The sequence below is a fragment of the Montipora capricornis genome, chromosome 4, assembly GCF_036669925.1.
Source record: "Montipora capricornis isolate CH-2021 chromosome 4, ASM3666992v2, whole genome shotgun sequence".
In the NCBI taxonomy this organism is placed as follows: Eukaryota; Metazoa; Cnidaria; class Anthozoa; order Scleractinia; family Acroporidae; genus Montipora; species Montipora capricornis.
Genome location: NC_090886.1, coordinates 46,427,991 through 46,442,990, shown reverse-complemented (window position 1 = coordinate 46,442,990; position 15,000 = coordinate 46,427,991). Strand labels below are relative to the sequence as shown.

The 15,000-nt window shown below is 40.0% G+C and overlaps 2 protein-coding genes across 2 annotated transcripts in view; one reads left to right on the top strand and one right to left on the bottom strand.

Annotated features, from left to right (window-relative positions):
* LOC138047175 (trichoplein keratin filament-binding protein-like) overlaps positions 1-11,082 on the top strand; it is a 21,639-nt gene extending 10,557 nt beyond the window's left edge. Inside the window, exons 7-20 of the mRNA XM_068893913.1 lie at positions 431-462; positions 634-708; positions 2,012-2,078; positions 3,071-3,133; positions 3,248-3,297; positions 4,454-4,520; positions 4,622-4,660; positions 4,792-4,863; positions 5,612-5,673; positions 6,482-6,563; positions 7,679-7,864; positions 9,588-9,655; positions 9,912-9,987; positions 10,111-11,082. Of these exons, the coding sequence (XP_068750014.1) occupies positions 431-462; positions 634-708; positions 2,012-2,078; positions 3,071-3,133; positions 3,248-3,297; positions 4,454-4,520; positions 4,622-4,660; positions 4,792-4,863; positions 5,612-5,673; positions 6,482-6,563; positions 7,679-7,864; positions 9,588-9,655; positions 9,912-9,987; positions 10,111-10,143 (972 nt within the window). The 3' untranslated portion in view covers positions 10,144-11,082. The remainder of the gene's footprint in view (positions 1-430; positions 463-633; positions 709-2,011; positions 2,079-3,070; positions 3,134-3,247; positions 3,298-4,453; positions 4,521-4,621; positions 4,661-4,791; positions 4,864-5,611; positions 5,674-6,481; positions 6,564-7,678; positions 7,865-9,587; positions 9,656-9,911; positions 9,988-10,110) is intronic.
* Positions 11,083-11,437: 355 nt separating this feature from the next.
* The window catches only part of LOC138047176 (transcobalamin-1-like), an 8,443-nt gene continuing 4,880 nt past the window's right edge, over positions 11,438-15,000 (bottom strand). Inside the window, exons 3-5 of the mRNA XM_068893914.1 lie at positions 14,854-15,000; positions 13,232-13,263; positions 11,438-12,032 (exon numbers count right to left, since the gene is read on the bottom strand). The exon at positions 14,854-15,000 is cut by the window's right edge and continues 37 nt beyond it. Of these exons, the coding sequence (XP_068750015.1) occupies positions 11,652-12,032; positions 13,232-13,263; positions 14,854-15,000 (560 nt within the window). The 3' untranslated portion in view covers positions 11,438-11,651. The remainder of the gene's footprint in view (positions 12,033-13,231; positions 13,264-14,853) is intronic.

The following is a 15,000-nucleotide window of genomic DNA, read 5'->3' as shown; positions in this document are numbered from 1 at the left end:
TTCATAGATCTGACCTAAGGCAGCGTAGCCGAATGGTAAGGACAGCCGACTTTGGAGTGTGGAGTTGCCCTATTCATCTTCCCCTTTGACAACAAGCTGATGTTGTTTTGGGTAGTCCTGGTTCAACTTCTCAGCTGCATTTGTAAACTTAAGTAGGAAGCTAGTCAGCCTCCTGCAATTAGGTTTCTTCAATCACTTACCTAGTTCCATAAATAATAGTTTCCTTGGTCCTAAAAATCCCCTGAGTCAGGTCAGTCAAGTACAAATAATGTTTGCCGCATATCCTTACATACATTGTAGCAAAGATCTTTGCAAAGTGGCTTTTCATTTAATAAACTTCAGGGTAGAAAATTACTGTTTAGCTAAGCTTTATAGCTCAGCTCAGTTTTTCATTTACAATGTATTCACAATTCCTTTTCATTTTTCATAGAACCTCAAATCAGCAAGATATGAGGACAGGAAGTAAGTCTTAAAACTGCTTTCAGTAATGTTAAATAATGCCTTGAAATGGTTGTCAATTCAGCCTGCTACAGTGTATGTAGATGTAGCAGTTAGACTTTCCATACTTATGACTCACAGATGTAACAATAATTTAATGCAGTTAGTTCCTCTTTCATTGTTATTGCATCATAGAATGGAGGCTGCTATGGAAAGAGACAGACTCTTGGCACTGCAAAAGGAACAAGCCAAAGAAGAAGAAAAGCAGAGGTTTGTGCCAACCTTATTGGCATTTGTATCTAATTCAGTGCAAAACCGTGAAATCATGCTGTGAGGTGTGCTGACGTGGTGGAGTGTAGTGTGGTGGGATGTGATGTGAAGTGCTTTACATGTACATGTAATTACATGTTCCAGACTTAAAATAAATCAAGAAAAAGGTCTTTAGGACTCTTTTTCTTCTTACAGGAGATTGGTGGAGCTTATTTCTTCATTTCCATTATTATCATTAAAATTTCAGACCTGTTCAGTACTGTAGGGCTGTTGGTAGACAATATCAACACCAGTATTGTTTGAGGGAGAGAATAGCTCTGAGGAACCCTGAAACAAAGTGTCTTCTCATTGGTTTTTGTGAAGAAAAATCAAATTGTCTCTAATTGATGCATTCATGTTAGAACGAACAATTAAGATGGCGTAAGGTTCAAACAAGCCAATTTTTGTCTACACCTGTAAGAGCCCTACGGCACATGTTCTCGTGCCTAGAGTTTCCAAGAGCCTTGGGTCGATCCGAGGCCCTGGTGACGAGAATGTGCTGTGGTGACTGGAATGATGGACACCAGTGATGGCCAGCAACTTTACAATCCATTAAACAATGAAAATTAATGGAAATAAAGGATAAAAATTAATGGTTTACAAGTACGTCTATTATGATGATATCATTAGCACACAATCATTGTCATAATCTGGAAGAAAATTAATAATAATAGGAAATTTGGTTTAGAAATTTTCAAACCCCATTACAGTATGTCATGTAAACATCTTATGCATGCGTATATTTTGCGAGTTGCATAGTATTTTATAGAGTCCTGCAGGGGTGGGGGAAAATACGAGCAATGAGCAAAATGTCCATGAGTATTATAATATTATGTTAAACCATCAAATAAGAGATTTATTATTCCACTTCAAAATGTGTTATTTTGCTTCAATTTTATTTGGTAAGAGTGTTTAAAAAAAAGCATCATCTGTCCTTCAGGGCACGTGCAAACACAAAAGCCAGCCAAATATCCTTAGTTATTTGACGGGATAAACGAAATGACAAGTGACAAACGATCACAAACCAAATTATTCTCTAAATTATCAGTCTTTGCATCATGTTGAAAACAATTTCTTTCACTGAAAAATTCCTGTTCCATCCTTATTTGCTCTGTTCTAAACCAGTAAAACCGGGACACTACAGTGTATTACCGTCTCATATTTTGCGCGTTCTCTTGACCAAATATGGTAAAATGGCGTAATAGTGGAATAGTAAAGATAATTTATTGTCAGTTAAAAATGTTGTTGTATGTTTTGTTATCAGGGAACAGGAAATTCTTGCAGAGGATCTGAGAAAGCAAATGGAGGAACTAAAACTGAGAGAAGAGGAGGTAAATAAAATCTTGAATTGCCAGGGGCAGAAAGGCCTGCTGTTGTTTTTATGTAGGGGTTCATTGCAATACCGTCGTAAGGCAAGGTGCACATACCAAATTGCACAATGTAATAATTAGGGGTACATGAGGAATTGTGTGCAGTGGTTATGTTACTCCTGGGAGTGTAGTTCTAAATTACTGTACAATTAACAAATTGACGTCAGTCTGTCCTTTTATTGATCATAAATTTCGTCTTAACATTGTCAAAGTAGCTGTGGATCCATGAAGTGATAGCCGAGTGGATCTGCAGACTACTTTGACATTGTTATGACAAAATTCATTGTCAATGACAGGACACACGCATGAAAATTGACATCAATTTGTTTTTTATAATAACAAAGAGGCAGGGGGGGGGGGGGGGGTCAAAATTAAGTCAAAACACGAGAAGAATGCGAGACAAAAATGCGAGAAACTTCAATTTTATTCAATCTGACATGACCAAATTCAACTCTTCGAAACATAAATTTATGCGTCTGTCCACTTATTAACAATAAAAATTAACCAATTAGTGCACAAGAATTTTGCAGTCATTGTAAAATTGTGAATTTCCCACTTTATGCTGTCTTTACATGGGAAACTCTGGTTAAGCAAAGCTTTCTTACAAGTGTTTTGGAAATTGCCACTATAATATTAATAATTATTAGTAGTTAATAACTTCTTACTAACCGAGTGCAAGGGCCGTACTGGGTAATATTGGCCCGAGGTCGTGGTAAAAATGACCAAGGGCCAATATTCCCCAGTACGGCTCGAGCGAGCTCGGTTAGTAAGTAGTTTATTATATGGCTTTTTAATTACCTTTTGCTTTGTTTTTGCAAGCCCGTAATCGGCCCGTGGGCATTACGGGAGAATAATGCCCTACAATTCAGTCACAATTAGCCAATCAGAGCGTGTGTTATATCAGCTACAAACACTAGCCATATAATAATTATTTTTAATTTCTTTTATTATAGGCACAAATGCTAAGACAAGAACAAGAGGACCTGCTCAGGGAACAACATAAAATTGAAGAAGCTGTGAGTGTCTGATCTGCCACTTTCTATTATTTCTTATTAATTTTGTGCTCATATCTCGGACCACCTTGGTATGTTCATCTACAAATTACATCTTACAGTTAAGTCTTATTTTAGGAAGAAGAAAGAAGACACTTAGAAGAAGCAAGAAGAAAGCGGGAGTTTGGGTAAGACTGGTCTTGATCTAAACAATTACCAAGTTCTCAAAGCAATCAATATTTTAAGGGGACTTAAAAGTACTTTTTGAATGGATGGAGAGATTGTTAAGCCATTGACTCCTAACCTGCCCTATTGACACGTAAAATCGTCTGGCATTAGACAGAGTAAACTCTATTATATCTCACTCCTAGAGGTCAATGGGTTAAAGGGGACATACATGTAGTTTTTGAGTGCATTTAGAGGTTGTTAAGCCATTGACTCTTAAACCGCCCACCATGGACAAACTCGTAAAATCATCTGGTGTTAGACAGAGTAAAATCTATGATGTCTCACTCCTAGGAGTGAATTGGTTAAAGGGGACACACATTGTAGTTTTTGAGTGCATTTAGAGGTTGTTAAGCCATTGACTCTTAAACCCGCCCACCATGGACAAACTTGTAAAATCATCTTGTGTTAGACAGAATAAAATCTATTAAAGGAGAAGTTCACTCCAAAATGACAATCCTTTTTAAATCGATTAATAAAAAGTTCATGAGGAGAGCAGCTTTTAACCAAAATTTAAATCTTGAAATAGCTTTCTAATCTTGTGAAATCCTTGTTTAAAATACACACATGCAGGCCGCTTTCTTGGATTATACGTGATGTCATTGAGCTCAACCTGAGGTTATGCGAGAAGGTTGAACACAAAGCTGTTGAGCTGTTGAGCAACATAAATTGCTCAAATAGGTCAGACAGACGAAACACCGTTCATGTTGTGCACATTTCCAAGAGATAAGTGGGATCAGCTGAGCTCAGTGACGTCACATATAATCCAAGGTGGTGGCCTGCATGTGTGGATTTTTAACAAGGATTTTGCAAGGTTAGAAAGCTATTTCAAGATTGAATTTTTTTTAAAGAGGATTGCCATTTTGGAGTGAACTTCTCCTCTAAATTTTGTTCCTAGGAGTCAATGGGTTGAACAGAAATATCTTTTTATCACAATGTGGACCCAGTAATGCTTCCAGAGCAGGAAAATATTTTTTTCAAAAGACTGGTCTTGGTATTGATGACATTTTCATAGTTTTTGCAGTGGTCATTAGTTAGGTTCCCTCGTGGCCCACCTGATGATAAAGTTGCTCTCTATCTGCTTATTAACATTTTTCTGTTTACAAAATTTATTTTCAGGCGGGTCCTAATACGTCAACACAAAGCTCAAATGAAAAGAAAGAGTAAAGAAATTCAAGAGGCCCTGGTATGCATCTTGAAATTAATTAATACCATTGAAATACATGTACATTGTATTAACATGAGAAGAAGATTTTAAATGACATTCTTGACTTTTGTACCCAACAGGAACTTGATTTGAAGATTTTAGTGGCACTCGCTCAAAAGGTGAGAAGAAGGGGCTCCTTTTTATGTCAGTAACAGATTTTATTTTCTCGATTGCTTGAAGTATGTGAATATGTTGTGAATTGTAATTATGTGAACTAATGTTTGGTTCTAAAATTGTATCTCTCAAACAGAAGGATGAGGACAAAGCACTCGAAACATCGCGGCGAGAGAAAGCCAGAGCAGATGCAGAATATATGAGACAGGTGGATCTACCAGTATAGCGATGTTTCTCGTGACGTCACCCATGGTTATTGATATGCCAACCAGAACCTAATTGGTTATTGAAAAAATGACTTCTTTTGTTCCATGGTCGGCAAATTTGAATATCAAAAGTAACATGACGTCAATGTTTGTAAATAAGAAATATTACTATAGGGACTTGTACTTAATATTATTATTATCTTTTTGTCCTGGTTTTCCTTGTGTTTTCCTGAAGTTTGAAAATTGTTACCTACTCTCATTCTTTTTTTATGCATGGATGATTTTTTACATGTATAATAAGGTAACATACAATATGTACCTTCCTGAGTAGTGTAAGGAGGAACCCACATTCTATGAAATAGTTTATCTGTTTGATTGTGCTGAATTTCCCTCCAATTTCCACCACGTACTTGGGTCTGGGTTTCCTCCCGAGAAGAAGCAAGCATTTGATTGGTGAAAATCAACAGTGGCTCCCCATGCCTCCTGGGGCTTCATGCTACTTGAAACCAGGATAAGCGTCAGCCAGCTCAGGTGCTACTACATGTACTTTACCTTACCTAGTTAGTCTCAGCAAAATTCACCTTCTCTTAATGAACATCATTTCCACTTTTGATTTTTAGAAATGTTCACATTTTTATTTCAGAAGAATTTGCAGTTCTCCATTAGAGGTGGTGGCTGACTTTTGCAACTTTAAGTTGTTTCATTTTACAGCTGTATTTAGTGTTAAGCCTTTTCCTGGTTGTTTCCAAGGTTGTTGCTGATCAACTTAAGTTGGAACAGCAAAGGGAAGCAGAATTGGACATGCTATATAGGTACACAAAAAAGCTACAAAATTTTTTTAAATAGTTATCGGGGCAACAATGAAAGATGACACAGGCCAAGAATAACCATTCTTTGGCTTAGAAACAGCTGCAGGAAATTTACCCGTTGCTTTCTGGTGCTTGTAACTGATACCTGCAGTCCAAGAAAAAGGGGACTTTTCCTGGTCAAACTAAATTTCAAGCTTAACAGCTATTGGTTGGTAAAAGACATGAGATTGCTGTGCAGTGCAATCTCAAACCAGTGCAAACCAAAAACCCACAAAGGTTTTGCAAAAGGTAGGGAACCCATCTCGTGCTGTTGTCGTTTGGTTGTGGTTGGGCACTGAGTCAACCGCTTATCCCTGTGGCAGGGATCCTAGCTACACTATATTGAATGCTAAGACAATTCGAGGTGACTATGAGCAAACCATAGATGGCTTGGAATAAAATGTGTAAGCAGACACAGCCCTAGAATTTAACCGTTGCTTGTAAATGAGTACTAAGCCTGTTATAGTCGAAGTCTTTTTGGGTCCATACTCTAAACTGACACACCTATGGGCCCTTCGAACCTGCCATTGTAGCCCTTCAATGGGCCATTTCCGAGTTGCTGTTATGGAAGTAAGTCTTGGTGTTCAACTATTATAAGGGAAATGAGTTTGATTTGCATAAGAATACGCAACTCATTTCCATTTGAATGGTTGTGCACCAGGACTCGCCTTGAAACTGAGGCATGCAGCAACTCGGAAATGGGCTATTTTGAAAATGTGGTATTTTGTCAAGGATGGAGTTGTTGAAAATGTTATCTTTTTTCGACCACTAGAGATGAAGCTGCACGAATGTGGACCAAGAGAGAAGCTGAATGGGAACGAGAGAGACTGGCGAGAGAGAGACTCATGGCTGAGGTAAGCCAAAAAGTCACGACAAGAGTGATTTAGATAAGAGGGGTATTATGGCGAGGGTGGGCTCCAAAGCACAGTCACAAATGAGTCTATATTTAGGGTACCGGTTCCTGCGAAAATTAGTTGTCATGTTTCTGACAAAACATGGCAGAAGTTACACGCGTTACATGGCTTGTCCTGATTGGTTAAAGTGGCGGTCCTTTGTTTGTTTACGTGTGTAAAGTGTATCTAAAAATAAGTCCGTCTGTGACTCTGCTGGGGCAAGACCGCAAATGGATAGAGAAACACTCTTATCTACAGCACCGCTCAGAAATACGTTAACCAAATACGCGCACAATACGCGTATAACCATACGCGTATTCGGGTTTAAATATACGCGTATTCGCGTATAAATATACGCGTATACCGATATACGCGTCTGCCTCATCCTCATTAGCTAGCTTACTGTTTTGCTTATTGTTCTACAGAATACATGTAGCTTGACAGCACTAAAATAGTGCACGACTACGAACTACATGACGACGACGCACTTCACAGTTTACAGTTGTAACTAACTAACCTGGCCTAAGAATGGACGCGAGGCTACCGGTGACCCTGTTTTGAAACAAACCTTCATGCATTTGTAATGTTAATACGGACTAATTAGAATTACAACAACAAAATTTACATGATAAAAGCAGTGGTGGTTGTATCAATGCAAGGTCACCGGCTGCCTCGCAGCCATTCATAGGCTAGGTCGCTTAGCAAGCAGTTGTAAAATGGCCTATTCACTCTTGGTCGCGAGTTTGAAATGCAATGGCCTGGGCGCAGAGTCACGTGTAAAAGGTTCAAGTACGAGCAACGGTTAAATTGATAAGAACGACTGTAATCGACACGAACAGTAAACAAAACTTTATACTTAACATGGTTCCGGTAAATTAGACTAAGAGAACCTATTTTTTTATTAATAGTGATTTGTCGCTCATAAAAATGCGCTACCTTGACCTCAGTACTTAAGGTGTTACCACATTTTGACGTCATCTGTGATCTATCACTGAACAGACGCTCGGCAACATGGAATGTATTTATTAAGCCTTTTTTTTTTTCGTGATCACATTGTGTGCTTGTTATGGTTGTAGGTTCTGGGTGTGCGCAAGAGACAACTCGACGAGAAAATGGAGGAAAATAAACGACGGCAACAAGAATCGATTGAAAGTCGAGAGGAGCTTCTCAGAGAACTGGAAGAGGTGCAGCGAATGACAGCGAGAGAGAAAGCTGAGGAGGAGAGAAAACGAAGAGAAAGAGACGAGGAAATGCAAGCACAGGTTTGATATTTACGTCTTGGTTTTTCTCGTTGGTGTGGAGGCGTGACCGAAAGCGATGTAAATACATCATCGCGTATAGACCACTTTCACAAATGGCGATCATTTCCGAGTTTATGTCGGCCTCCTTTTCAAAGCGAGTCTAAGTTCGAAGTTTTTCTTATGAAAATAAGTTTTTATTCGTATTTAAAGTAGAACTAATTACCATCACAAAAACTTCGCACTTAGACTCCCTTTGAAGAGGAGGTAGACTTGAATTCGGAAATGGCCCATTTTTCCAACTGCCCTCAATTGGAAACAAAAATTCTTTTGAAATTTGCTCGTCGAAGCGAAACTAGAAAGGCTTATTAGCATTAAAACAGAAGAATATTTATTTGGCCGCCATTATGAAAGAGGTCTATAAAGGAATACAATAGCTATGCCTCCTTCTCGTCTAAGCAGCGTTGCATGTGTGAAGCGTTCGTGTGCGCAAGCTAAAAAGGTAATTTTCTTTATTATATGAATAGCTCCCTGAGCGAGCAAGATGACCCAAATCCCGCGCTGTGATTGGCTACCCGAGCGGGCAAGATGGAGCTATATCGCTTGGCCCCGCAAGATCAAAGATCCATTTTTTAGTGTTTTATCACATATAATAAACCCTTTATTGACCAAGCTTAATCGGTCAAGATGGCTGGACATTGGCCTTGTTCTTTTTTTGCATGTTTATGGACCTCGACTTTCCCTGCTAGCAGAGATCTCTTTTGTTTTGCGTTCGCTGGGTTGATGAGTACAGGAGAAGAGACCTCTGCCATTGGTCGAAACTCACTTTGATCCAACCGCCGTCCACAACCTTGGGCGGCACTCTTTAAACCGCATGCCTCATGATATGTTTGCTGACTGTGACTTGAGCCCACTGTGTCCCACGCATTCCTTTACAGTAAATCCGCTGTTGTTAAGTGAGCCCACACAACATGAAGTATGACGTAAGGATTCGGTCGCTAAGTAACCGCCGTGCATGCTCAACACAGTGAATTTCGACTCAAATCAGAGGTATCTTCTCCCGTACTCGTCAATCCAGCGAACGCAAAAGAAAAGATACCTCTGCTAGCAGGGAAACCTTGACTTCATCTCGGTCCATAAACACGCAAAAAAAGAACTTGGCCAATATCCAGCCATCTTGAGATCACGCTTTACGATATATAGATTTAGCCAAGCCTAAAAGCGGAGCTCCCGTGTTATTTATTCTTTGAGTAAGTTAACCTGGCGTGAGCGTGCGATTCATTCGGAAACCACTACCTGGTCATTGGTCAACTTAAAAAACAGCTGACCTCTATGAGCTTTAAAATTGAGACAGCGCTATGGTCACGTGATACTGGTCAGCCGGTACCTTTTTCGATAGGTGTCAATTAACCGCAACATGGAGGTCCAATATCAAAGATGTTCCCGCCAAAAAACGTTGGTTGCGCCACAGAGTTTCACGTTGGCATAGATGGGTTGCCATATTTTCTTGCTCATGGTGCTCCGCGTGCGCGTCTTCGACCTTCGGTGCTCTGTCAAGAAAAGTCGGTGGCTCAATAACGTCGCGTGTCAAAGCTCCCCATGTGAAATTTTAAAAACGTGCGCGGACGATGATAGGGGCGCAGTAACCGCGTGTGCTCCTTCCTTCCGCTCCCGTTTTGCTCGCGTGCGCTACTCTGAAAACACATGTCATTCGTAACAGTTTGTGGTTTATCTTTTTCATTGACAGATAACGTCTCGTAGAGAAAAGGCCAAAGAGCAACAACAACTTGAAAGAGAGGAAATCGAAAGAGAAAGGTAAGTTAGATGTCAAGGGAAACTGTGGCATCTTGTTGCTATAGAAGGGAGGAGAGGGTGGGATTGCCTTCAACTTATAAAGGGATCGAGCATAATGTCATGGCCGCACCAGACCATTCTACCAGGGTGAAGTCATCATACAGGAGTTTGAAAAGAGGATTATTTCGTGTGGAGCCAGTGGCGTCTTTGGGGACGTTTTACTCTACAGCGAAGGAACTATCGTTGGCGGCTCACGTCTTCCTTTTCCTACTTTTAGACGAGAAAAAGACGCTTACAATCAGATGCTCAGACAGGAAGCAGGTTTTATGAGAGCAAGAGGACCACAAGCGAGGGTAAGTGCAGCTTCTCTTCGTGACGTCCCCATGTGTTTTGTCACGCATTCCTCCCTCGCTCGTTTGGTGGGAATTGGTGGTTAGGTCCAACTCAAATCAGTTTTTTGCTCATATATCTTCTAGTTTGCACCAAGAAGGAGGACAGCGTTTGAATAATGTAATTTCCAATGGATCCAACAATTCAGAGATACAAGATAGTTAACGCACTGAACGGAACCGACTCAGGAGCCAGATCTGATCTGCAGCCTGATGGAAAAAAGATAGCTTGCATGACCGAATGAAGAAATATTGACATGCGGTGTCCGTTTAATATGCTTACGTGTGAATAAGAGTAAGAGACAAAGGAAAATTGTTGTTTTTGCGTCGCTCGTAGTCAATATAGATGGAATGGTTATGAAACGATGGAAACTTCAAAAGCGAGAACAGTGACATTTCACGTCATGTTCACTTGACCGTGACTATGTACAATCTTTTGTACTCTTTTCGCAACTGATTTTTAAGGTAATCAAAACTTGAGATTGACTGTCCTAAAAAATAAAACAAAGAAACTTGTCGAGTTTCATAACAATCACCATTTTGTTCATCTGGTCACGGAATATTTTTCTCGTCACGCAACGAATATTGACAGGTTGCTTCACTTGAAAACGGAGATAGTGATAAAACCAATCATTGAAACGTACAAAAAAAAGTTTCTCTGGAGGAAGTGAAGGAAAGTAGGAAAGTAGGAATTTAGTTTCGGAAATTGTGGTAATCACGTTACTTGAAAATATCGTTGATTAATTATTTGGAAAGATGTAAATATCGTCATGTAAGTAAGTCACGTTTACTTTTTTTACTGACATCCAGATACCGCTTGCTGGAGGCAAGGGGGCCGGTTGCTGGAAGCCTGACTAGCGCGTTGGTTAAGAGGTATCAAAACCTATAGGTTTCCATGGTATTTAACGCTTGTTAGCGCTAGCCATGCTTCGAGCAACCCGGGCCAGAATGTTGCAGGACGCTATTTTTGTTTTGTCAACACTGTCCGAAAAGGCGCGCAGAAGCGAAGCCAAATTTGGCGACTTGGAAAAATAAAGAAACCGAAACATTTGAAGCAAATTTCGAGTTTATAACGTGAAAGGGTTTAATGTTAATTACTGGTCAAGTAACAGGAATTGACTTTTGCAAGTATGGATACTTGAAAATGCGAAATGAAACTTCAACTTCTTGACGACGTCAAGGTCATTGACCGTTGTTCCCAATGGTCAAAAGATTATTTTTGGAAGCGTGGCACTCAATTCGCGAACCTAATTCCATTAATGAACACGTTTACATTCTGGACATTTACAAGGCCCTTGGCAATCCCAAGTGACGTTTCTGCGGCTCTTTTAAAGCACTCATTTGTATTCGTAAGCCATTTTATGCTGAAGGAGGTCATAGTATTTTGACCGAAATGTCCTTTTTACATAAGTTCTTTAGTCAGTGACAACAAGTTTTTTAATTCTTTTTATCATGCCTGACTACAACTACGGTATTTTTAAACTTCAATCACCCAAGAAAAGTCTACTATTCGTCTACACACATGACTAAATTTGCATAGCAAAATTGCATAGTTACATTCCGGTGAACTACACATAAAGGGCCGTAAATCGGTTTTAAAAGTAGCTGTATGGAGTCATTTAATGCAGCTAACCCCAATTAAGCTTTTTGTAATGAAATAGCAAAGTTGAACCATTTTTAGGGTGAAGCTCATCCATTCCAACCGGTGCGCTTTTGTCGTTGATGTAAATCATCCAGTAGAACTTTTCCGCAGGTTTCTGCTCAACTTCGCAGATTGATGTGATCATTCGACCAAACGAAGTAGAACGGGTAGTGAAGTCGTAGCAGGCATGTTGTGTTGCGGCCTCTTTCAGGATGTCATGCGCATTTGTGCCATTCTGTACTTCGACACAAGCCGGTGGTGGGAGGCTCGTCGGAGTTGGTTTCTGAGGAATCTGATTCTCGGCCTGGTTTAATTGCTTGGGAGAACTGTTTTCATCAATTTGAAGCTCAACACAGACGTTTATCATCTGTAGAATAAAAGAAGCAGTATTTGAGAGATGAACCGCAAAGAAATTTCTGAGGTCAATCACTGAGGACTGTGAAGAAAAAGTAACCAATCGGAGCTCAAACGAACTCCAGGCGGCCGAGGAGAAGTACGTCAAAGGAAACGCGCCCAAGCGCGCGTGCGTGATAATTGCTTACTGACTTTACGACCGACGGAGTAGAATAGTAAAAATATGTATTTTTGGATGGTGACAGGGGGATTCTTGAAATAATCAGAAAGCTGCTTTACAGGAGTCGGACCTTCGGATGCACCACCACGGAGTGGATGGTCCGTCGCTTCGACTTATGCGAAGGAACACTGGGATTTTTGCGGAGCATCGCATTTCCGCAATCGAAAAATTCATTGATCTCTTTATCACTTGGGTTAACAATTCCTATCTCCTCCATTAAAACAGAATAATGGAATAGCAAAGCCAAAGAGTGTTGTCAGTTGCGTGATCAGCAGCCGAACCAAAGAATTGGTTTTCAGAAGGAAAGAGCTGGTTTCCGCGAAAGAGTGGTTTGAGAAACCAGTATGATTTCCGTGACATCATGCAAAAAGGGCGCGAAAAAAATTACACGGAAGACTCTGAAGACGATGTTATTCAAATAAGCTGGTTAAAGAGTTAAGACCCCCTATGGACCTACTTCATAAATGGCGGCTAACTGAATTGTTCTTTGGATGTAATGCGAAAAAGCCTTCCTAGCCTCGCTAACGTGAGGAAAATTCAAAAGCACTTGTAAATCAAAATGAGGCTAGCATGACTAATAGGCCACTTAGGAAAATACCGTAATACTCTTTGTTTGTGCCTAAAAAAATTTGCATAAGCACTGTTTTTTGTTTTCTCTTGGAACCATTGTACAATAAAAGTCCCAAGAGAAACTGCAAACAATGCTTATGCAAAATGTTGGGACAAACAAAGAGTATTATAGTATTCTCCGAAGTGGCCTATTAACTAGATACAAAAGAAGAAGAAGAAGAAGAAGAAGAAGAATAAATCGGCTGCCATTGATGAAAGTGACCGATGGGGGAAAGTTGGAAGAACATCCTTTGTGTGTCATGGGAAACTACTTTACTATGTCTTGGGGGATCGCTATAATAAATCGGCGCACGCTTCTATGACAGTAATTTCTTTCTTATCCTGCTATTTCGGAAATTATCAAGTGCCTCTTCCCTCCATACCTCTTTTGTTTCCTCGTCTTCTCCAGTGAAACCTGCAACGGGGAAATACAGACTAAAGTCAGTGTTAGTATATTCCAGTTTGTAAATGTCAACGTCTAATTTCGTAGCTTATTCCTCTCTTTAAAATTATTTTCGTTTTGTTATAAGTTGCAGGACTCCGTTAATAATAGTACTATAGCGATGTGTCTCGTGATGTCACCCATTGTCATCAATAAGCCAACCAGAACGTAATTGGCTGTTGAAGCAATGGCTTCTTTTGTTCCTTGGTTGGGAATTTTGAATATCAAAAGAAATGTGACGTCAATGTTTGTAAACAAGAAATATCGCTACATGTTATATCATTAGCAAAGAGTTATCCTGTAAAAGAATTTGATTGTGATTTATTTATTCAGTTAGTTAAAGCGGTTTTCAAATGAGTGTCGTAAAACCAAAACCAAAGTAATTACCTTGACCAATCAAGAAGGACGGAGACAATCCAGTAAACCAATCAAAACTCGAAGTAATTACACGTAGCCGACACAAAGCGCGGGAAAATGTGATCGCGCGAGCGACAATTGGTTTTGGTTTCACTTCTGATTGGTTGAAAAAATGGCGCGAGAACTTTGAACCAATCATTGAGTGAAGTAAATGCAAAACCAAAGCAATTCGCTAATTATTTTCGACACTCAATTGAAAACCGTTCTAGTTAGTTACCGTAAAGTTCCGATAGTAAAGACCCCCGAAAGTAGCGACCCCCCAAAATTAACGTCAATTTTTTGTGGCCGCTAGTAAATCCCGAAAGTAGCGACCCCTCCCCCCCCCCGAAAGTAACGACCTCCCGAAAGTAGCGACCTTTCCCCACGCCCCCCGAAAGTGGCAAGACCAAGTCTTTTAAAACGGTATGCTCTCAATCAATTGTCAAAATTTTAATGTACAATAATATGTTCGTGCAGTTTAATTTACGACAAGGGGAAGCTTTATGCCACCATTCGTCCTTGACATCAGTTCACTGATGTAGCGATGAAAGAACTACCGTAAACCGGTATAATTTCGTATTAACACCAGGAACGTTTCTTCAAATTGAAATTGAAAACTATATAGTTTTCTATAGACGGTTTTTTGCTGTATCTATCATTGTTATCTCCTTTTTATGAAACACGATCTATACATATGGAATGCAAATAAAATGTTGTTCTTTTTTAAATTTTATTTTTATTTTTATTTCTATTTGAAAACGATTTGTGTTCCCCGAAAGTAGCGACCCCCCGAAAGTAACGACCCCCCGAAAGTAGCAACCCCCAAAGGCTAGGCTGCTAATTCCGAAAGTAACGAGGGTCGCTGCTATAGGAACTCTACGGTAGTTAGCTTTCTTTTGAGCGTGTTATTGCATGGGGCGGATTGGCGAAAAATGGTGAAATGTGATTAGTAATAGAGGACATGGAGCGCATACATGATTTCTCCGAGTAAGTAGAGGAGACCCATGAGCGGGTCTTTCCACACCATTTTTGTTTCCAATGATGTAAAACCATTATGTTGGCATTTAGTTATTACTTAATGCGTTGCTAAAATGTTTGACGACGCCCTTAAACGTTACGCAGTCCAAAGTATTGGAGGGTGTTTCGTACAGCAGTGCATTCACTGACCTGAAGTCTTCCGCTTGGGGCAGGCTATATGCTGCACATCATGTGGCATAGCTCCAATTAAAGTTGGCAACACATTGATTGTAGATAGCAGATTAATAAATGATCCATCGGGGTTCTGACGAGACAGAAGCCAGCCCATGGTCTCTG